General features: G+C 50.5%; 2 protein-coding genes and 1 long non-coding RNA gene across 4 annotated transcripts; 2 read left to right on the top strand and 1 right to left on the bottom strand.

Annotated features, from left to right (window-relative positions):
* The first annotated feature begins 71 nt into the window (after positions 1-71).
* Positions 72-4,773, top strand: LOC112887393 (GDSL esterase/lipase At1g71250-like). Of its 2 annotated transcripts, none has more exons than XM_025953552.1 (3): positions 72-711; positions 814-1,078; positions 4,314-4,773. In XM_025953552.1, exons 1-3 carry the CDS (start codon positions 139-141, stop codon positions 4,586-4,588), a joined length of 1,113 nt encoding a protein of 370 aa, XP_025809337.1. In that variant the 5' UTR covers positions 72-138; the 3' UTR covers positions 4,589-4,773. The 2 variants fall into 2 exon arrangements, with proteins under 2 accessions (XP_025809337.1, XP_025809336.1); XM_025953551.1 differs by having other exon boundaries at positions 4,311-4,773.
* A 14,180-nt stretch (positions 4,774-18,953) lies between these two features.
* Positions 18,954-22,536, top strand: LOC112886173 (protein DETOXIFICATION 21-like). Its single transcript, XM_025951984.1, has 8 exons — positions 18,954-19,420; positions 20,141-20,682; positions 20,831-20,917; positions 21,110-21,166; positions 21,245-21,483; positions 21,573-21,691; positions 21,789-21,875; positions 21,994-22,536. Exons 1-8 carry the CDS (start codon positions 19,067-19,069, stop codon positions 22,072-22,074), a joined length of 1,566 nt encoding a protein of 521 aa, XP_025807769.1. The 5' UTR covers positions 18,954-19,066; the 3' UTR covers positions 22,075-22,536.
* LOC112886178 lies at positions 19,523-22,987 on the bottom strand. The gene is made up of 2 exons (XR_003227352.1): positions 22,715-22,987; positions 19,523-20,018 (listed from the first exon to the last, which is right to left on the bottom strand). It is a non-coding gene; the product is annotated as an uncharacterized LOC112886178 (long non-coding RNA).
* Positions 22,988-22,990: the final 3 nt, after the last annotated feature.

Raw genomic sequence — 22,990 nt, 5'->3', positions numbered from 1 at the left:
GAAAAACACGAAATCACACGTGACCCCTGCACTTTCCGCTCCGAGAAGACGAGGCGTGGGGCCCACCTGTCAGTTAGCAGCACGGTTTCAACCCCGCCGCGAACGCCACCAACCGGTTCGCGCCACAACGCCCCAGGCATGGCGCTCCTCCTCTTCCTCTTCGTCCTTCTCTGCTTCGCCGCCGCCGCGGCTGAGTCATCTCGTTCTCCGGCCACCTCGCTCTTCGTCCTCGGTGACTCCACCGTCAGCTGCTCAGCCAGCATTCTCCCCCTCAACCTCACCGCACCCTCCCTCCCCGCCGGCCCGTGCCTCTTCCCCTCCGCCCGCCGCCTCCTCCCCGACCACCTCGCCGCCAAGATGGGCCTCTCACCGCCGCCCCTCATCTCCACCCTCAACGGCACCGCGGCCGCCGCGGCCAGGGGCGTCAACTTCGGCGGCCAGTACGGCGACCGCGGGATGTTCCGCATGGGCGCCGTCGGGCAGCAGCTCCGCCTGGCCGCCGAGACGCTGCAGCTGCTGCAGCTCGAGGCGGGCACTCCGCAGGACGCCTCGGCCGCCGCGGCGGGCGCGGTGTTCGTCCTGTCCTTCGGCACCGATGCGTACGCGCGCCTGCTCGCGCGCGGGCCCGCCGAGGCCGACGCCGCCGCGCCCAAGCACGGCCGCCGCGGGCTCGGGCGCCTCCTCGCCGACCGCATCGCCCGCGCCGTCTCAGTACCGTGATGGATTCCTCCCCCCCAAAAAAAATAAAACCTTTTTCAGCTGAAAAAATATTCGGAGACGAGCATTTTTACGGTGCGCGCGCGGTGTGTACAGGAGCTGTACGAGGCGGACGTGAGGAGGGTGGCGGTGATGGGGGTGGCGCCGCTGGGGTGCGCGCCGCGCGTCATGTGGGAGGGGCCGCGCGGTCTGGGCGGCGGCCGCGGCTGCGTGGAGGAGGCGAACGAGCTGATCGAGGGGTACAACGCCAGGCTCGCGGCGAGGCTGGACGACCTGCGGCCGCAGCTGCCAGGCGCCGCCGTCGTGTTCTGCGACGTGTACAAGGGGATGATGGAGATCCTCTCGAATCCCCGCAGATACGGTAACGATGACATCTTTCCGCTTTCCTCTATTCTTTTTAGCACTTTATTTCAGTGAACAGTGGTCGAATTGATACTGAATTATTCGGGATCACTGAATTGCATACTCTGCATCATGACCATGCACAATTCTCGTTATGTTTTATCTGTGCAATTAGGCAAGCCCCAAACTTGTCAGTTACCAATCCTGAATCCAACTAGCACACATAAGGACGCATGTCTCAGTGCACCTGCAGCACTGCAAATGATGCATGTCCCTTCATTTCATACTTCAGAAGAACATCATCTGAGGGTAAATGACAAAAAGAAACGCATTGCATCATCCAAACCCATACTGCTTTCCAGCTCTCCCATGTTCAGGTCCTCCTTCAGCTCCCAGGCCTGGGTCTGTTCGTAGTACCTTGGAGTGTCCACTGTCCAGGTCCAAGGGCTCTTCATAATCCTGCATATCACTCAGTTCAGGTGTAGCTGAATTCTTCTGTACATGTGCTTTCCAACTTTGGTTCTTCAGCATATTTAATACACGCCTCCATACTTGATTCATACTATTATCTCTTCCACTGGAGACTGAAACCACGTTGAATTCCTCAGTTTCCAGTCTCCACACATTGCAGCACAACTGACAACGTTTAGAACTACTAGTAAGATTCTTACCACTAATTCGAAGTTTTCACTTCCTCGTATGAACTATTTGCACAGTAACAATTGTTAGTAGCAGATAACCAATTGGACAACTACACCTTCAATACAGATAGACGCTGCTAATCTTTCTGGATCTAGGAAGTTTTTCATTCGCAGCCTTGGGTTAACCCAGCCTGCCTGCTGATATAATAGCATGCTACCGCACCAAACGTGCTCACCTCTCTACCACCGAGAATCCACCACTGGTCTCTCTTGTCCAAGAATTGAGCTTTCTCACTGAAGAAGGACATGACGACATGAACATACCGTAAAATTCAGGTGTGCGATTGCTGAAGATGGATTGTGAACCAAAGGAGTTATTTCCATCGGCGAGGTATTTGTCGCCTCCAATCCAATTGACCGGAGAGCCCATCCGTTCCCATCCTAAGAGCGGATTTGCGACGGTTCCATCCATCAGAGCACGCGAATCGGGCGTCCATGCCGCCGGAGCCGGCGCCCGGCGAGACTCCTCTGGATCGGAAGAGAAAAAAAAGCTGGTCCTAGGGTTTGGGGTTGGGAGGTGGATGTGCTGGACCTTGCGCTCGCACTGAGTGGAAGCTGCCGCCGCCGCCGTCGACGCCGGCTGATCGTCGTGAAGAGAGAAGATACGAAATGGGCTGCCCCCTAAAGGAGGACTTATACGTAAATTGCAAGGGCTTTTTTGTAAAACGTCGGATCGCGATTATTAATCGCGATCCAAATCAGGGAGTTTTATAGAACATACCGATCCGAAATAGGGGGTTTTCTAGAAAATATCGGATCGTGATTATTAATCGCGATCTGATTCAGGGGGTTTCTGCAAAGATGCGTAATGGTGTTTTTGGGAAAATGCCGGGTAGCAGCAGCAGCAGCCGCCGCCTCCGGTAACCTACGCAACCGTCGGTCGGAATCGCGTCCTTTCAACTGGAGCCACCCTCGCCGCCTGCCCGCAAGGCCACCAGCCCACCATGGACATTGGACGAGGGCAAGAAGAAGAAAGTGGCTGATGACGAGAAGCCATGGAAGGTGAGCAGTCGGCCGGCCTGCGGCGTGCTGCTCTCATCACCCTAGGTCCTGGCCGCCCTCATCTGTTTCCCACCTCCATCGCCGGCCCTCACCACACGGCCGTGGCCGGTGACATTGTTTCCCCTAGCTATCTTCTTCCACATCCATCTGTCAGGCAAATCGATCAAAGGAAGATGCAAGAGGACCAGCTGCTGGCGCTCAGCATTTCTTTAGCCTTAGCCTGAGTCACAAGTAGTAATCATACAGATCTCCAATCACGCGAAATGACACCAAGTAGGAAATCGACAGAAATCAAGATCATATTAAAAAGGATGGCTCTCTGTCACCTGATCATGGCATGAATTGTAAACCACTCGGTCAAGAAGCTCCATCTCGGACCACTGTTGTGGAGGAAGCTAAGTAAAAAGCTAGCGGCGGTGCTCTGCTCGCGTGGCCATTTGATTTGTGAATGCATACAAGTTAGTTTAATTGGAAGTATCTCTGATCTTGTGAAAATGAGAGATATCTTTGACTGATCCCCCTTTTAATTTGGCCTTTGTCCAAGTATTGTGCTTCGTTATTGGAAAGAACAACATGACATAATGGTGGCCGTCCATTTCGTTAAATCATGGAAAAGAAAGGGCAGAACATGTCCTGAATCCAACTAGCACGCATAAGGAAGCATGTCTCAGTGCACCTGCAGTACTGCAAACGATGCATATCCCTTCATTTCATACTTCAAACCCATTGCATCATCCAAACCCACACTGCTTCCAGCTCTCCCATATTCAGGTCTTCCTTCAGCTTCTTCGTCTGTTCGCTACATCGGAGTTCCAGGTCCCAGGGTTCTTCATCATCCTGCACATCAGTTCAGGTGCAGTTCAATTGGTCTGTACTTGTGCATCAGCTTTCCACTAAATTCGTCGAGTTCGTCCAGCTTGCCTTTTGGGCATTATATTTTAGCCGGTTCTTCAACATATTCAATATGTACATGCCCTCCTAGTTAATTCATAAAATCCACTCCACTGCAAACTGAAACCATACTGAATTCCTTAGTTTCCGTAGTCTCCATATGGCAGCACAGCTGACAATGTTTAAAACAGTAAACTTCTTATCACCATTCCAAAGTTTTCACTTCCTTTTGTGAACTATTTACACATTTGAAAAGTGACAATTATTAGTGACTGATAACAAATCGAACAACTTCACCGATCGAAACAAACCCCTGGTAATCTTTTTGGTGTTCTTTCACCCAACCAGCCTGCTGAAGTAGCACAATTTTCATGCTACACTGGCAAACGTGCTCACATGTGTTACCACTGGATCTAGGGGTCCACCCTGTTGCTCTCAATAAACCAGTGTTTCTGTCTTATGAACATGGTTTGTCTTAATAAAGACCTAACAATCCAAAACCACATGTTTTGTCTTATGACTGATTCGCTCTTAATTTGGCCTTTGCCCTTAATTTGACTGAAAAGGACATGATCATCATATAATACTGGTGGTTGATTGCTGAAGAGATAAAATGCATGGAATTACTGATCATGCATGGCCGGCATTATATATCAGCAGGGTTGGAGGACACGAGGGAGGCATGCTGCGGTCTGGGCCCGTTCAAGGCGACGGTGGGTTGCCTGAGCAAGGAGATGGCGTGCGCCGCGCCGGAGCGGCACCTGTGGTGGGATCTCTACAGCCCCACCGAGGCTGTCGACGCCCTCGTCGCCAACTGGTCCTGGGGGTCGTTATCGTCATCGCCGCCGCCGGATTCGGCCTCCGGCTCCGGCTCCGGCGTGACGATGATGAGCATCTGCAGTCCCATGTCGCTGCAGCAGCTGGCGTATGGTTAGTATTGTCGAGCGTACATAAACGACAGACACGAGGGTCTACATATATGGACCGATTGATCGATGGACGACATCAAAAAGATGCTTTCTTGCTTTCTCATCAACCAAAAGAATAGGAGCAGGAGGCGGCATCATCTATCATGTTTCCCGGACGCGCGCGTTGGGTTGGGCCAGGCTGCCGTCCGTGTCCCGGCTGGCCGTGTCAGTATCGATCGAGAGAGAGAGAGAGAGACTGGGCAAGTTCATAACAAGCAACTCCGATCCGATTCTGAGTATACGTGTCACTTGTCATCGTTTTTTCGCGTGCTCCATCATCATCCGTGGTGGCTGCCTTTGATTTATTTTCTTGACGATGACATTTTTATTTTACAAAAGACAAATATATAATGGAACACATAGAGATGCAATAAAAAATAATATAAAGGACACAGTTGACGTGTGATGATGGTATGGGTGGAGGATCCATCGTTGATACCATGGGGATGCATCTAGAGAGGAGCTAGAAAAGCAGGCAAAGGGCATGTTCGTTTCCCACCCTCTAAACTTTAGACCCATCACATCAAAGAGAATCTTGCTATTTAGAAGTATTAAATAAAATCTGTTTATAAATTTTTTTGCACAGCTGTGTGCTAATTCGCGAGACAAATTTAATGAGCCTAATTAATCCATAATTTGCCACAGTGATGCTACAGTAATTATTCGCTAATCATGGACTAATATACCTCATTAGATTCGTCTCGCGAATTAGCACTAGGGTTCTGCAATTAGTTTTGTAATTAGACTTTATTTAATACTTATAAATGATAAAATTCTCTTTGATGTGACCTTTCTAAAGTACCCGGAAACGAACACACCCAAAGTGAAAGAAGAGGAGCTGGATAGGTGTTCCATCTGACACATGCATGCCTGTCTCGCGTCGAGAGAGACTGAGAGAAGAATCTCTTGGCGCCATAAGGCTTCAAAAAGAAGATACCATGCATCTCGATCTTGACGTATCATGCTAAGACCTGGCCTGGCCGCTGCTGTTTCCATCATCATCAACTACGCAACGCTACTAATTAAAAACCGATTTCTCTGTGGCATCCATCTTAAATTATACAGGCAGGCAACAAGGGAACAACTGCCTCTGATAATCTTAGCGTCGGGCCTCGGGACTGGAAACCGATCGACTCCGAGAACTACTTACTATATATTTTTATTTTTATTTTTAGAGAGGGTGATCTGTAGGGTTTTATCCGGCTGCCCACCAAGGAGTATACTCAAGGTGGTAGGTTTTAGGTTGGGATGCGCCGAGATCAGGAACTCGAAGGTGCAGATAACATAAGATTTAGACAGGTTCAGGCCGCAATATGCGTAATGCCCTACGTCCTGTATGATGGTTTGTATTGCCTTGGTGTTGATCTGGTGATCTTATGTTTTGAGGGGTTGCCTGTCTGCCCTTATATATCCGGGGGGACAGGGTTACATGAATCCTAGTCTGATACTAACATAGAAATCGTACTCAAGTACAACTCGAGTAGTTTCCTTCTGTATCAACTAGTTCTACTCCGCATGCGGGTAGAATACAACATAAATGAGGTACAGGACACGTCCTATCCCCTAGTCCAATACAGACTCCTTGATGTACACAGCCCCGTGGCCCCGGGTCTGACAAGCCCCCGAGCTCTTCGTAGCTGAGTACTGCAGACTCTTCGAGTACTTCCGAAGCTGTCTTCGACTTCTTTCGAAGCTCCATCTTGATACTTCTCTTCGAGTACTCTTCTAACTGCATCGAAGCTATGAGGTGCTCATACCCCGAATTTTTTCTTTTATATGGGGTGCGATGAACAATCGCACTCCATATGGAGTAGCCCCCGAGCCTTAGGTTGAATCAAAGAATCAAGCTGAGGGTCAAACTAGCCTTAAATCTTTCCTTCATATCCTTCAAGTACTGTCGAAAAATAAGTAGTCGATGCCACGTGTCTTACAGCCCCCGAGCCTTGAGTCCAAATCTTTTGGAAAAAAGGATCCCAAATGTCGTGGCAAAAAATAAAGTCTAAAAAGAGGCAATTAGCAAAAATTGGACTCGAAACCCGAAAAACCTCTTTTTTCGGGACAACTAACCCAGAAAAAATGGTGAATCGGGTAACGGTCACAAAAATCTGCCAAAAAAAACCGCCTGTATCCAATTAATCCTTTTGCGCGACGCTTCATCTTACACACAGTAAACCACTGCCTGACCGCTGGGTATTTAACCTCGCGGTCAGTTAGGGTTTTTCCTGTGCCTTCAGATCTGACGCCGCCATCAGAGAAAAACAAAATCCCAATTAGAGTCTGACCTGCCCTAGCCCTTCCGCCACCCAGCATAGTCGAAGATCTTCGAGCCCACCGCCGCAGCCCCCGAGCCCTTGTGAAAACAAATCGTGGCTGCAAGGATTCGAAATGGCCCCGAAGAAAAACAACCAGAAGGACCTGAAAGAGGCGCAAGCAGCAACTGGAGAATGGGCAATTAGTAAGTGTTCTCGCCATAATTTAGCAAATTTGGTATTGGGGGTCTGCTTCAGGAAAGGGATCTCATCAATTGGCGCCTTCCTCTTCGCGATCCATTTCCCATGGAAAATGTCGATGAAATCGTTTCTTTCTTCTCTTTTTCTGAACGGGGATTCGCCCTCCCCACTTGCTCCTTCTTCCGTGGTCTTCTCTACTTCTATGGGATTGAGCTGCAACACCTCAACCCCAATTCGATCTGCCATATCTCCATCTTCATTCATTTCTGTGAAGCTTTCCTTGGAATTGAACCACATTGGGCTCTTTTCCGCTATCTTTTCCGTGTGAAGCCCCAGCCCACCTCGAAAAATCCTTCTGCAATAGGGGGCGCTGGAATCCAGCTTAGGCAACACGCTAGTGACAAATACATATCATACAAATTTCCATCAAATGTCCCCGGGTGGAAACAACACTGGTTCTACATTGCGAACCATGCCCCCCAACTCCCTGTGCGGTCCGGCAGGCCTCCTGTTCAGCGTAGCGAATGGACATTGGAGCCAAATGAAGCCGAGATGGACCAAGTCAAAGAACTGCTCGAGTTGATTGCCGCGCACAAAGAGACAGGGGTAACCGGGGCATCAGTGATGCTATCATTTTTCAAGTGCCCGGTCCAACCCATTCAGCAGCGCCATACTTTAGGATTCGAGTACTTGGGAACTGAAGACCCATCCCGTATGTGCGCAGAAGAGCTTGGGGACGATGCTGCACTTATGCGCGTCAGGCGAATTCTAGTAGATGTGGATGCTGTCCCGTATGTTCCAGCAGGGTTTACAGCCCAGAATCGACTACCAGCAGTAAGTGTTCGACTTCTCGACTTCTTCCCTTGATCTGAAGAGTTAATACTAACTGATTGTCTTAAGACAGGATTCATCAGCATTGTATCGGAGTTACCCGCCACACCCCGATCTGCCCCGGCCTTACCATACGCTGCCCAGCGCCGCCAAAGCACAGAAAGAACAAATTGCTGGCAGCGAATCAGCCACGGGCAGCCAGGCGGCTGGGGAGAGAGTGCAAGCCGACGACTCCTCCGGATCATCCGTGGACTGGTCGGATGACGCACCTCTCGTTCCCCGGCGACGTCGGGATATGAGGAAACGCAAAGCCAGCGCCACTGACCTTGCCGGGTAAGTGTCTGTCGAACTATAAAAACTGTCGAGTTATTTTGCTGAACACTGATGACAACCCTGTCTTGCAGCCCGTCGTCTTCCTTGCCCGGCTCCCAGCGCCAAAAGGTAGCTGAAGTGCCCCCCACCAGAAAAGGTGCACCAGAAGCCGAGCCCATAGAGGTCGATAGGGCCGATCCGTCACCTTCTGTCGCAGACGATGTAACTATCGCCGTGGCAGGCACAAGGTCGGGGCAGCTCACGCCCTCGACTGAAACAGTGCCGCCGCCGGCAATAGGTGCCCCGGACATCGCCCTGCCAGAGCTGCCAGCCCCCTCATCCTGTACACCAACTCCTCCAGCCACAAGTACCGTGACAAAGAAGCCGTTGAAGCTGGTGTGGAGGAAACCAACAATGATCCGATCCCAGAGGTAAGTAATGCCTTGGACCTTGCCCTTAGCCATGTGTAAAAATCACAGTAAAAATGTTGTGCTGTTGTCTTGAGCAGATCAACAGCTGCAGTGACACCCGAACTCGAGTTGGCTCCACCAGCCTCCGAGCCGTCGCCTGGGCAACCCAACGCGCTGGAGCCAGCAGGGGGGGCAGATGTAATCATGCGTGACTCGCCACTACCCGAGCTCCAGCACACAGAACCCGAAGCCTCCGGTAATGAGCAAGTCGAGGTCACCACTACCGTACCCATCGGCGGTGCAGGTAAATGATCCCACTGCCTTCTGCCACAATCATTGCTATATTAATACTCGTCCTTTGCAGGGACCTCGCAGCCGTCAGCCTTGGAGGGTGCGGGTGCTTCTTGCGAGGCACCCGGGTTGCCGACCCCTGTAGGGGAAAACACCGTTATACTCCAAGAGATGCACCTCCCGGGGGATGATCTGAACCGCCTGCGCCAAATGATCAAGGCGATCGACTCATTTGTTCTGGTAAATCTCAACTAGACCGCTGGTAACTGTATGATTAAGTCGATATCCTCTGACGCCCAAAAACATGTAGGACATGAACCAAAAAACTTCAACGAAGCTGGAAGAGTCCACCAGGCGTATCGACGAGCTGTTGCAGGAGCGAGCCGGCTTCGAGCAGAATATCATCGAGCTCCAAGGCCGACTCAAGGAACAGCGGAAAACCCATCAAGATATGTTGAATTCAATTCTCGGAGTCATACCCGTAGTCGATAACTTCATGATCTGAAACCTGCTTATCATCGCAGAACTTAAGCAGCTGTTAAATTATAAAGAAGAATTGCTTACTGATTTGAAGAACATGCTATATCGCCGCGCAGATGAAGTCGAGGGTCTGCGGAAGGTGATGGCCGACACAGAGAAGCAACTCATCGACTGCCTCCAGCAGATCAAGACTTTGGGCGAGGAGAAAGAGCAGCGCCAAAAGGAACTCGATGATTTGAAGGTGGCAGCTCAAGAACTCGTAGAGATGGTGGATCCCCGGGAAGACGGTGCTGAAGATGGGCAACCACTACTTGATCGTCTTCGCGGGGCGCCACAAAAGATCCTCAATTTCGTCACCGAGGCTGCCACATCTTACGTGGGCCATGCCCTAGGCCTTGTAAAGTCCTTCTGGCCAAAGGCTCGGCTAGAAGTACTCGCGGAGGGTGCAGCTGCTGATTGTACTGATGAAAGCTTCCGCGAGTATTTGCTAGAGGTCCGGCCTGTAGCTGAAAAAATTGTTGGAAACATGGTCCAGGATTGAACCGTTAGTGCTTAAGACTTTTGTAATATAAGAAACCACTTTTGTTCCTTTGTAGCCGTATGTGCAGACGAAGAGCCCCATCTGCTTTGGAGCATAGGCGTGCTACCTCTGAGTGCATCGACTCAGAGAGTAGTCGATTTAGCCCTTCACGAGAGCTCATCGGGTGAGCTAAATAAGATCCTGCCAAAAAGGATCCACTCGGACCCGGAACGCGCAGTCTGTGGCGCGACGACTAGGATGCTCATGGCAAACAGTCGAAAACTACCCTTAGGTGTAACCACCGCAGGAGTAGCCAAACGAGTTAAATAGAACCCGAGCCAGACGGGCCTAACCAGTTTGAAAGAGCACGATTAGCATCGCGACGACCCCTGTGCCACTGGCAAGTAGTCGATTTTATATAAAATTTAAGCGTGGCCAACAGCCGCCACCATTATATTCAAGAATTTACATTTCGGGTTGTGTGGCACAAAGCCGCCAAATCGATCCAGAAAAGTAAAACTTGCCATTGACGCATACAGAAATTGGACACGAGTCTGCTTAGGGGTAGAACCATCGCAGGTGCTGGATGTTCCACGAGTTGGGTACATCCTGACCATCGGGGTGCCGAAGTTGATAAGATCCCGGTCTTGTAACCCTCTTGACAATGAACGGTCCTTCCCATCTTGAGTTAAGCTTGTGCAAACCCGACTCGTCCTGAACGCGACGAAGGACAAGGTCGCCAATGCTAAACGACCTTTCCTTAATGTTGCGATCATGATATCGCCGGATTCCCTGTAGATAACGGGCTGACTGGACGAGAGCAGAGCAGCGAGCCTCTTCGACAGAGTCCAACTCCAGCTGTCGTGCTTCGTCCGCCTCGCCTTCTTTATACATCTCAACCCTTGGGGATTTCCACATGATATCTGCTGGGAGAATCGCCTCGGAGCCGTAAACAAGAAAGAACGGGGTCTGCCCTGTGGCTTTTGAAGGTTGAGTCCTGAGCCCCCAGATTACGTGTGGCAACTCGTGAATCCACTTCCCGCCCTTTTTGCTGTTGGCGTCGTAAAGTCTCTTCTTGAGACCGTCGATAATCAAACCATTCGCCCTCTCGACTTGCCCATTTGCCCTTGGGTGAGCCACTGAAACATATTTGACCTCGATGGATGAGTTTTCACAGAATTCCCAGAATTGGTTGGTCGTGAAATTGGAACCCAAGTCAGTGATAATAGTGTTGGGGAAGCCGAAACGATGTAAGATGTCGGAGATGAAGTCGACCACCCTGTCTGGGGTAAGCTTGGCGATCGGCTTGAACTCGATCCACTTGGTGAACTTATCGATAGCCACCAGAACATGAGTAAAACCTCCTGGCGCCGTTGTGAAGGGCCCAATCATGTCGAGGCTCCAGCAAGCAAACGGCCAGGAAGGCGGTATAGTAATGAGGGTGTGGGCCGGGACATGAGTTTGCTTACCGAAGAACTGGCAGTTCTAACATCGACGTACCAGATCTTCGGCGTCGGACACGGCGGTAGGCCACCAGAAACCGGCTCTGTATGCTTTGCCAACCAGTGACCTTGAGGCGGCATGGTTACCACACACGCCCTCGTGTATTTCTCGCAATATGTCCAGACCGCCTTCTGTTGTGACGCACTTCATGAGTACTCCGGATCGTGCGCCGCGCCGATAAAGTTTGTCTTCGACTAGGACAAACCCCTTGCTCCGTCGCATGAGGCGGGCGGCGGCAGCGCTTTTGGGGTCTATCCCGGTCGGTAAGACGAGATCTCGGATGAAGTCGATGAAAGGTCCTCTCCAGTCCTCACCGACCAGCAGTACCTCCCGTTCTGGCTGTACGGAGCCAGTGGCGGTGGAAACCGGTGGTGAAGGGCTGATGGACGGGTGCGTCAGCTCCTGAACGAATACCCCTGTCGGGACTTGAGCTCGGGTTGATCCCAGCTTGGATAAGGCATCGGCAGCAACATTGTGTTCCCGCAGCACATGGTGAATTTCTAGGCCAGAAAATTTGTTTTCTAGCTTGCGTATTTCTTGTACATAGGCTTCCATGGTCTCCTTGTTGCAGTCCCATTCCTTGTTGACTTGCTGAACGACCAAGAGTGAATCGTCATATACAAGTAGTCGCTTGATCACTAGTGATATCGCCAAACGGAGCCCGTGAAGCAACGCTTCATACTCGGCTTCATTGTTGGATACCTCCCAGAGAATTTGGAGGACGTATTTGAGTTGTTCGCCTCTTGGGGAAACGAATAAAACTCCAGCGCTGCCGCCATCGAGCTTGAGAGAACCATCGAAGTACATGGTCCAATGCTCTGGCTTGTCAACTGAATTTGAGACTTGATTTTCCCTCCACTCAGCCATGAAGTCGACTAGAGCTTGGGACTTGATTGCAGTGCGTGGCTTGAAGTCGATCGACAAAGCCCCCAGTTCCACTGCCCATTTTGAAATACGACCCGTGGCATCTTGGTTGTGTAGGATATCCGCCAACGGGTAGTCTGTGATCACGACGATCTGGTACTCTTCAAAGTAGTGGCGTAATTTCCTCAAAGTAATCAATATGCCATAGAGAAGCTTTTGGACCGCCGGGTAGCGCACCTTAGACTCTGAGAGTACTTCACTGACAAAGTACACGGGCCGCTGCACGCCAAAAGCATGGCCTTCCTCGGAGCGCTCGACAACAATAGCACTGCTAATAACGTGGGTAGTTGCCGCAATGTAAAGTAAAAGGGTCTCACCCGGCAATGGTGCTGTGAGGATCGGGGGCGACTGTAGGTGTTGCTTGAGATCCTGCAGAGCCCGCTCGGCTTCCTCTGTCCAGTGAAACTTGTCCTGACGCTTTAAGAGTTTGAAAAAAGGTAATCCTCTCTCCCCGAGCCGGGAGATGAATCTGTTGAGAGCTGCCATACAACCTGTAAGGTTCTGTACATCTTTGATTGTGGCAGGTGCCTCCATATCAGTGATGGCGGTAATCTTTTCAGGGTTGGCCTCGATGCCCCGGTTACTGACTATGAACCCGAGCAGTTTTCCTGACGGAACACCAAAAACGCACTTGGTCGGATTAAGCTTCCATCGGTACTTCCTTAGGCTAGCGAAAGTTTCCTCCAGATCCGTGATGAGGCCCTCGGGACTTCGAGTTTTCACGACCACGTCGTCCACGTAGGCCTCCACGTTCCGGTGTAACTGATCAGCGAAGCACATCTGAATTGCCCGCTGATAGGTGGCGCCAGCGTTCTTCAACCCGAAAGACATCGTCTTGTAGGCATAAGTCCCAAACGGGATGATGAACGCGGTCTTGATCTGATCTTCTTCCTTGAGAGCGATCTGGTGGTAACCTGAGTAACAATCAAGGAAACATAACAATACGCAACCTGCGGTCGAGTCGACTACCTGATCGATGCGAGGGAGCCCGAAGTGATCCTTTGGGCAATGCTTGTTGAGATCGGTATAGTCGACACACATTCTCCATTCTTTGTTCTTTTCTAGTACAAGGACAGGGTTAGCCACCCACTCTGGGTGGATTACTTCTTTAATGAATCCAGCCGCGAGGAGTTTAGCTATTTCCCGTTTGATAGCCTCCCGTTTATCGGGGGCAAAACGACGAAGTCGTTGCTTCTTTGGTACAGCCTGTGGGTACACATTAAAACTATGCTCGATCAGCTCCTTGGGCACCCCTGGCATATCCGATGGCTTCCATGCGAATATGTCTCAGTTAGCCCGCAGGAAACTGACGAGCGCGAGTTCCTATTTGTCACCCAAGCCCGCGCCGATGATGGCTGTCTTAGATGAATCGCCTTCTTGGAGCTGGATCGTCTTGAGAGCCATCTCGCCCGTCGACTTGACGCCCGATTGACTCGCCTTCTTCGTCGGGATGTCCAGCTCAGCTTGAGAAAGTTGCTGTGTGGCCGCGAGTACTTCAGCGGAAGCATCTGGCACGCGAGAAGTTGATGCATACTGGATGGCCTCTTGGTTACAGTCATAGGACTTCTTCAAGTCGCCTCGGAGCGTGAGCACACCGTTACGTCCTGGCATCTTGAGAAGCAAGTAAACATAATGTGGCACCGCCATGAACTTGGCGAGCGCCGGCCTCCCCAGTATGGCGTGGTAGGAAGATTCGAAGCTGGCCACCTCGAACTTGATGAACTCGGTACGATAGTTCTCCCTCGTCCCGAAAGTGACTGGAAGAACAACTGTCCCAAGCGGATGCGCGGCATTGCCAGGAACAATACCATAAAAAGGAGCTTTGCTCGGAGTAAGCTTGTTGGTGAGGTCCAGACCCATCTTCTTTAGTGTACTGGCGAAGATAAGATTGAGTCCGCTCCCGCCATCGATAAGAACCCGAGTAAGCTTGACTTCTGCGACCACGGGATCCAGCACCAGTGGGAACTTCCCAGGCTCGGAAAAGCTAGTCCATTGATCATCACGAGAAAACGATATGGGGACCTCCGACCATCGGAGTGGTCGTGGTACAGCTGGTTCAACTGATAGGATCTCTCGTAGCAGCAACTTCTGTTCCCGCTTGGAGCAAAAATCTTCGTCACCGCCAAAGATAACATTGACGGTCTTGGAGGCATCCTGGAACTTAGGCGTCTCAGATTTGTCTTCCTGTTCCTCGTCTTCGGGCTCTTTGCCCGTCGACTTGTTCTTCTTGCCGTTCCCAGGAGAGCCGAAGGCGCGCTTGAGCTGAAAACAGTCGATCGCTGCGTGTTTGGAGTTGACACACCACGGGCACTTCTTCTGCAGGAGTTTTTCAAACTGCTCCTGCATGGTCAACTTCTTGCCCCGCGAAGGACGGTCCACAGCCGCGACGAGATCGTCTGGCTTGCGTTTTCGGGAAGAACTCGAAAAATCCCGCTGGCCTTTGTCAGCCCGGTTGTCGTTGTTGCGCTTCTGGTTGAGGTCGGTACGTCTTGGAAACCTCTCGCGCATCTTTTCTTCTTGTTCAGACCAGTCGTGCATCATGTCGCGTAAACCTGCAACCGTCTTTGGCCTGTTACGCCCAAAATCACGATATATACCTGGGTCAGTGAGGCCGTTGTAGAAGCAGTCGATAATGTCCTCTTCTGAGATGTTGGCGATGGTGGCCCGCACATCGAAGAAACGGTGGGTGTAAGATCGGAGGAGTTCATTGCGCTCTTGCTTGCACTGGGCGAGGTCGTGCCGGGTTCCTGCTCGAGATATGGCCCCCTGGAAGTTGTCGATGAAGACTTTCTTGAGGCCTTCCCAGGAGTCGATGGAATCGTTGGGGAGACTTTCCAGCCAAGTCAACGGTGCAGGCTCCAAAGCCATCGGAAAGTAGACGACCTTGGTAGTATTGGAGCCGCCAGCCACCTCAATGGCAGTAGAATAACAGCGGAGCCATTGTTGGGGGGCCTGCTTGCCGTCATACTTGGTAATGCCAATTGGCTTGAAACCCTCCGGGTACTTGTAGTTGTTGAATCTCGCAGTGAACGCGGGGAAACGATCACTGCAGTCAGCATCGTCTCGCTCGACTACCTCGCGCTCCCGTCGCCTCGAGTCGAGGACTGACCGGGCATCGCGCCCCTCATTGATCTTCTGGCGAAGATCAGGTTGGTGACGTGGAGGGTTGGGCTGCCTCGGGTTGTTTGCCGGAGGTGGCTGTCGCCTCCCACCGGTGATCTGGCTTCCACCCACGCCATCATTGTTGTTGCTGCGTTGGGGTCGCGGGCGATGACCCGTTGTTCGACTTGGGGCCTGGCTTCGGCTGTCTCCGACGTGCTCGTCCCTGACGAGCGATGCCGGAGCCTGCCGGTCCAACTGGACCCACGCCCGTTGGGCGTAGATGAGTGCTTGTCGGACGTTGGGGTCGTTGCTTCGCTCGAGTAATGCTGTTACCCGAGCGATGTTGGCCACAGGAGTCCTGAAGCCACGTTCATCTGCCGCGGCGAATTCGGCGTCGAGTTCGCGCTGTGCAGAACGTATGCGCTCGTTGGCGCGCCTTCTGCGAACCGCACGAGCTCTGTTCCTTGCACGTCGCGCGTCGCGCTCAGCGTCGTTCTCGTTCTCGGCTTCTGCGGTGTCTTCATCTTCTGATATGCCGTCAAGTGCGCCAATGGGGATGAGGGCGTCGTCGTCCCCTTCTTCCGCCATCAGGACTTGGCGAGTTGCGAGTTCTTCGGAAGGGGCTTCGACTAGCTCAGTCGAGCCCTCGGATATGGCAGCCAACGCCCTGCCCTCCTGAAAAGGCAAAGGCTCAAGATGGGCTACCAATCGGTCTTCATGTCCGAGTGAGTCGGACAAGTTCATCCCCCTCCAATGAACAATTCGTCCTTCGGAGGTGGTGGTAATCATCAGCCCGCAAGCGGCCAGGTGATCCTCGGCCTCCCGGCATGCGGTGGCCCCGGAACCTCCAGCCTGGAGCAAAGAGTCCAAGTCCTTTTCCAACGTGGAAAAAGGAACAGTAGAAACAGACGCTGCCTCGGTCTCCCTGGCAGAGTCAGAAAACGGCAACTCGTCGAGATTATCGACAAAGTCGTCGAGCCTTGCGGCGAGTGTCTTTAGCTTGAAGGTGTCGTCGACGGTGTGCCGACGGAAACCGCCTGCGCCGTTGGCAACGCAGACCCACGAGCCAAAAACAAAGGTCGTGCCCCCAGGGAGCACGGGACTGGGGAACTTGAAAATCGCCATCGAGTTCTCCAGCGGATCTCTGATGCGCGCCCCTACCTGGCGCGCCAGCTGTCGGCTTTTATCCGGCTGCCCACCAAGGGGTATACCCAAGGTGGTAGGTTTTAGGTTGGGATGCGCCGAGATCAGGAACTCGAAGGTGCAGACAACACAAGATTTAGACAGGTTCAGGCCGCAATATGCGTAATGCCCTACGTCCTGTATGATGGTTTGTATTGCCTTGGTGTTGATCTAGTGATCTTATATTTTGAGGGGGTCCCTGTCTGCCCTTATATATCCGGAGGGACAGGGTTACATGAATCCTAATCTGATACTAACATAGAAATCGTACTCAAGTACAACTCGAGTAGTTTCCTTCTGTATCAACTAGTTCTACTCCGCATGCGGGTAGAATACAACATAAATGAGGTACAGGACACGTCCTATCCCCTAGTCCAATACGGACTCCTTGATGTACACAGCCCCGTGGCCCCGGATCTGACATGATCCAAGTATGGAATCATCTCTAAAAATCTATACTTGCACAGGCGAGCACTTACCTACGTACCGTATCTATAAAAGTTAGCCTTCGTTGTACCTCCGCTAAAGTATGCCTCGAGTAATTTTTAAGATAACATCTGCTTCCTCCATTTTTTTAAAAAAAATGCAACTCTTGCTTTTCGAGGAGTGAAAATAATTTTAAATTTGATCAAATTTATATAAAAAAATACTAACATTTTATATTTTCAAATAAATTCAGTATCAAAATATAATACATAATTAATCTAATGGTACTTATCATATAGTATAAATATTATTACTATTTTGTATAAATTTGATAAAATTTGAAATTGTTTGACTCATCAGGAAGCGAGAGTTGGCTCCTCACTTTCATCATCTGATCTTTGTCTTCTCTCCCCTTCATCCATTCGACTATATATGCATGCGACGAGATCGGCGGGATGCACTTTAGCATCGAGAAGCAGATGGTGTTATATATCTGGGTCCCATCGTCGCTGCGTGTTATATATGGTTGTACGTCGGCTAGGTTTGGAGCCACTGCCGCGAGTGGTACATCAGCAGTTGGAATAATCTAGCGCAACACGGCGGGAGAAGAATCCACCTTAGTTCCATGCTGCAAGCAGGACATCGATTGTCGAGTGATGTTGATTGACAACGTCGTCATCCCTCGATCACTTTTTGTCGGGTATCATAACTCATAAGCGTATATCGCTGGTACACAACACGATATAGTTCCGATTGGAAAATACCTTTAGTTTCGGTTTCCCAACCGGAACAGCTAATCCGGAAGTAAAAGGCATGCAACGCTAAAAAAATAAATGGCATGCACAACCAACCCTGCTGGAATTAAATTTAAGATCTCCTACCTCGCGTATAGTTTTTTTTTACCACGCTACCTACACAATATATGTGAATTTAGATGGGATACTTTCCTTTTAAACTGACCCGCAAAGAACCCTTTAGTCCCGGTTGGTAACCCCAATTGGAACTAACTTTTAGTCCGGTTGGTGACTCCAACAGGGACTAAAGAGAGACTTTTAGTCCCAATTGATGGCTCCAACCGGGACTAAAGGTCCCCCGCCTCCCTAGCCGTTGGACCTTGGACTAATACTTTTATTAGTCTTGGCCCAACCCCGACCGGGACTTAAGGAGGTGGATGCATGTGTTGTTCTGTACTAGTGTATCCGTATCTAAAAATAGCGTTTCGAGAGGCGGTGGATGCGAAGATGGTTCATTATATTATTTCAGTAAACATTGAGCTAGCTAGTGCAGATGCCCCAACACATATATGAATATATCTTTTTACATGTCTCTAAAACGTTTTTTTTTAAAAAATTAATAGTGCAAGCAAATTAAAGCCACATACGAATGGATGATAGATATGGTAGGCCGGATGCATGGAGCTAGATGCGAGATGGATGATGAATCACTGCAAGCGATAGCGTCGTACGTGTGCGTACAGTGGCCGCATGGCAAATTGGCAGCCACGAACAAAACGCATTCATGGGCTAACGTATGCTAGCTGTTGCTGCCCACTTTTCATGTATCCGTATTTCTGCATGCACAGGACGATCGTCAACTTGCAACTTTATTTGACCTCCTACACAATATATACGTAGACAGACTGATTTATTGTTAGGGGCTTTCCCTACTATTATTTACAAGAAAAACACGTAGAGCTACCACAGACCATCGATACTGCTTGTGTGCAACAGCCGCCACGCATGCATCCATCTGTATACGTGGTTGCCCTGCTGGCCACAACCACAAGGTCCATCCAATTCATCCCACAATGCAATACATATTTGCCCTCCTTACCAACCCAGATGCAGGCAGCAGCAGCCCACACTACAAGGGGCAATCTCGTCCGCCCTCCCTCCCTTCTCAGCTACCATATATCTGCCTGCTCGCTGCAGCTGTGTCTATTGGCCAGATTATTCCTTCTTCCGCCAAAGCCAAAGGGATCTAGCATCTCATTGGCCACCGAGGATCGATCGACATGGAGAACAAGACCACTAGTAGCAGCAGGGGAGGAGAAGAGGAGGCGGCGAAGGTGCCCCTGCTCGAGCCGAGAGCGGCGGCCGACCACCATGGACGCAGCAGCAGCTTCAGCAAGGTGGAGCAGGAAGAAGTTGAGGACGACGACTCGTCGTCGTGCTTGTCGCTGGGCCGGCGTGCGTGGGAGGAGAACAAGAAGCTGTGGGTGGTGGCGGGGCCCTCCATCTTCACCCGCTTCTCCTCCTTCGGCGTCACCGTCATCAGCCAGGCCTTCATCGGACACATCGGCGCCACCGAGCTCGCAGCGTACGCGCTCGTCTCCACAGTACTCATGAGATTCAGCAACGGCATCCTGGTAATCTACTAATCTTCTTGCTTCTAATTACACTTTACAAATGTTACTAGCTAGCTACTAGGAACATTGCTTTACAAAACCAACACAGTGAGACTGATGTCAGACGCACACAAGAGAGGAGGAGTATTTTTATTTTTTACGTGCACCGTCGACCGTAGTAGTATTAGTCAAGGTTGAATAATCTAACAGTACTGTGGTCCACGCCCGACTCTTGAGAAAATTTAATACCTCCATCCATATTTTGGGTCCACAGTTAAATTCTATCCCAGTAAAAGTTCGCCACCAACTTCAGTGGACCTCTCTTGAGAAATTTTCTTCCACGTGCAGTGCAAAAGAGAGAGGCATTGAATTGAATGGGTTCGTGGTCAAGTTGGTTGCTCTGCTGTTCCTCTCCCCGCCAAGAGAATGCAATGCGCCAGCGTAGACGCCAACCAGGACCCATCGTCGGTTGTGAAGTCAGTGGTGTCCGTATATCGCGCGCGCTCCAAAGTCATGGTAGAAAAAAAATGCGTGGACGACTCCAATCCGTTAATTGCTAATCTTCCTTTTCTTCGCTGGCAGCCTGGCACGAACACCTCTGCTCTGCTGCGAAAGCAACCTGTAAAACCATCATCAGCTGGGAAAAGAAAACATAACCTCGATATGACAGCCAGCCAATGTAGTAACAATCTAGAAGCAAGCTTAAATTAACTATGCATTTCATGGTACCGTACACTGCAGCTGGGCATGGCGAGCGCGCTGGAGACGCTGTGCGGCCAGTCCTACGGCGCCAAGCAGTACCACATGCTGGGCATCTACCTCCAGCGCTCCTGGATCATCCTCTTCGCCTGCTCCGTCGTCCTGCTCCCCGTCTACCTCTTCACCGAGCCCATGCTCGTCGCCCTGGGCCAGGACCCCAAGATCTCCGCCGTCGCCGGCACCATCTCGCTCTGGTACATCCCCGTCATGTTCTCCTACGTCTGGTCCTTCACGCTCCAGATGTACCTCCAGGCGCAGAGCAAGAACATGATCATCACCTACCTCGCCATGCTCAACCTCGGCCTCCACCTCGCCCTCTCCTGGCTCATGACCGTCAAGTTCCAGCTCGGCCTGGCAGGGGTCATGGGCTCCATGGTCTTCGCCATGTGGATCCCCGTGTTTGGGCAGCTTGCCTTTGTCTTCTTCGGGGGTTGCCCTCTCACATGGACCGGGTTCTCATCTGCTGCCTTCACTGACCTCGGTGCCATCATCAAGCTCTCGCTATCTTCTGGTGTCATGCTCTGGTAAGCAGCATATCTATGCTTCAGTATGCATAAAATGCAGTTTCAGAAGTAGTAACAATGTACATGTCTCTTTTTAATTAATTTATCAAGATTTTGATACGACTGTAATACATACATACATACTCATCGATCAGCTTGGCATTTTCAGTTTGGAATTGTGGTACAACACCATATTGGTGCTCCTCACTGGATATATGAAGAATGCAGAGGTTGCACTTGACGCCCTTTCAATATGGTAATCTATGCTGCACTTAGTAGTTGTTGCTATTCACAATTCTTCCATAGACTTTGGTATCTTTCCACTCATAATTAGTGCTAACTAACAGAATAGTAGCTACATGTCATTGCACTGGCCATGATGTCCCTTCTGTGGTCACAAACAGCTAGCATTACTAAGCAGTGTGGTATCTATTTGCGACATGTGCAGCCTTAATATCAACGGTTGGGAGATGATGATTTCTATCGGCTTTTTGGCTGCAACAGGGTACGTACTTTATCTTAGCTTTTCATCCATTAATGTCTACTATTCCCACCATTTTGATGCTAATGCAACTACGTTCAGAGTGCGAGTGGCAAATGAGCTTGGAGCTGGAAGTGCAAGAAGGGCCAAGTTTGCGATCTACAATGTCGTCATCACTTCTTTCTTGATCGGATTTGTGTTATTTGTGCTCTTCCTTTTCTTCCGTGGAAGCCTTGCCTACATATTTACTGAGAGTCGAGCAGTGGCCAACGCTGTTGCTAACCTCTCGCCTCTGCTAGCCTTCTCCATATTGTTAAACAGTGTTCAACCAGTGCTATCAGGTATGCTTCTCAGTTCTACTGAATGACAGAGATTTGTGCAATGTACCTCATATTTTATTGACACTAAAATGTTACTTAATCATCTATAGGTGTCGCTGTTGGTGCTGGCTGGCAAAGTGTAGTTGCCTATGTTAACATTACATCATACTACTTGATTGGCATCCCTCTTGGAGCAATCCTAGGCTATGTGTTGGGACTTCATGTAAAGGTAAGATTATAAAATTTGGTTCAATTGTGTCTGGTACTCGGTGCATCTCTTAGCTGTAAGTTGTGTTCCTCACTCCACTTGGTCGTCTGCTGTGTAGGGCATTTGGATTGGCATGCTGCTTGGGACACTAGTCCAAACTATTGTGCTTCTCTTCATAACATTGAAGACGGACTGGGAAAAACAGGTTATCTTGACTCACTGTTTGCTTAGTGTTGTACTTAGCTATGCCATTTGCAATCTTCATTGACTGCTAGAAGCTGGTTACACAATATATTGAATAAATTCCTTTTCCCTATTTGCAGGTGGTGATTGCTCAAGAGAGATTGAAGAGATGGTACATGGAAGAGAACAGAAGACTGCTGGGCTCTAGGGGCAATCCCTGAACCAGCCCTCCAAAGTGGGCCTTTGTGAGTTCACAAAAAATATTTGATCAGCATCGGAGATCCTTTGGCAGACACATATCTTCTCAGTTCTCACCATCTTCTCAAGAACGAAAATGTGTTCACCTCAAGCCAAGCAACGAAATCCATTGTTGGCAGCAGCGAACGTCCAGTAGAAAAGCACTGTATCAATTGCCAACAGGTTGGCTTATATGCGTGAGCATGTGTTGGCTAGCCGTGAGATTGGCATGACTGTTGCTCTGCATCAATTTTGGGGTACGCTAATGTCCCATCAGAGCCGTGGTTGTGGTTTGGGGCATTTGTGCTGATTGTGTGTGTACATCTGCGTGTATAACTAGTTCTAGATGTGCACCAATTGGGTTCTTCTTGATCTACCTTGTTGACTGTACTACTGATTTCGGCAAGGCAAAATAAAATAGATTAGGCAAAATAAAATGGTTTATACTTGCTAGGGTTCTGCTTGCAATCTGCCGATCTCGCGCTGAAGTGTTGATTTCTGATAAAATACAATCGATTTTCAGCAAAGCTACACGACACTGTAATTCAACCCGAGGCAGATTGAGCAAGCAAAATCGAATGCGAGATCAGAGGACATATGGGAGGAGGGGAGTTGGGGACGAACCGAGCTGAACTCTGTAGGTGAATGGGCGATCCCATCCTGTCCTACAGGCTCTTGTGCGGTCAGCGGCCGAGCGTGGCCTACTCCCTTCCTCGATTTAACCCAGCTGCCGATCAAGGCTTGTCCGCCGGCGTCTAGGGCTCGTTGCCGCCGCCGCGGCCACAGCCGGGCAGTCTAGCGGCGATCCACCGGCTGGGGCCTGGGCTTCTCACTTCTCAGTCTCGGAAACTGACACCATGGCCCCACACTTCTAGTGGTGGCTGAATCAGCACGGCCCAC

Source organism: Panicum hallii, chromosome 3 (genome assembly GCF_002211085.1).
Source record: "Panicum hallii strain FIL2 chromosome 3, PHallii_v3.1, whole genome shotgun sequence".
Taxonomy (NCBI): domain Eukaryota; kingdom Viridiplantae; phylum Streptophyta; class Magnoliopsida; order Poales; family Poaceae; genus Panicum; species Panicum hallii.
The sequence above is the reverse complement of the archived record's forward strand: the minus strand, read 5'-3'. Positions and strand labels throughout refer to the sequence as shown.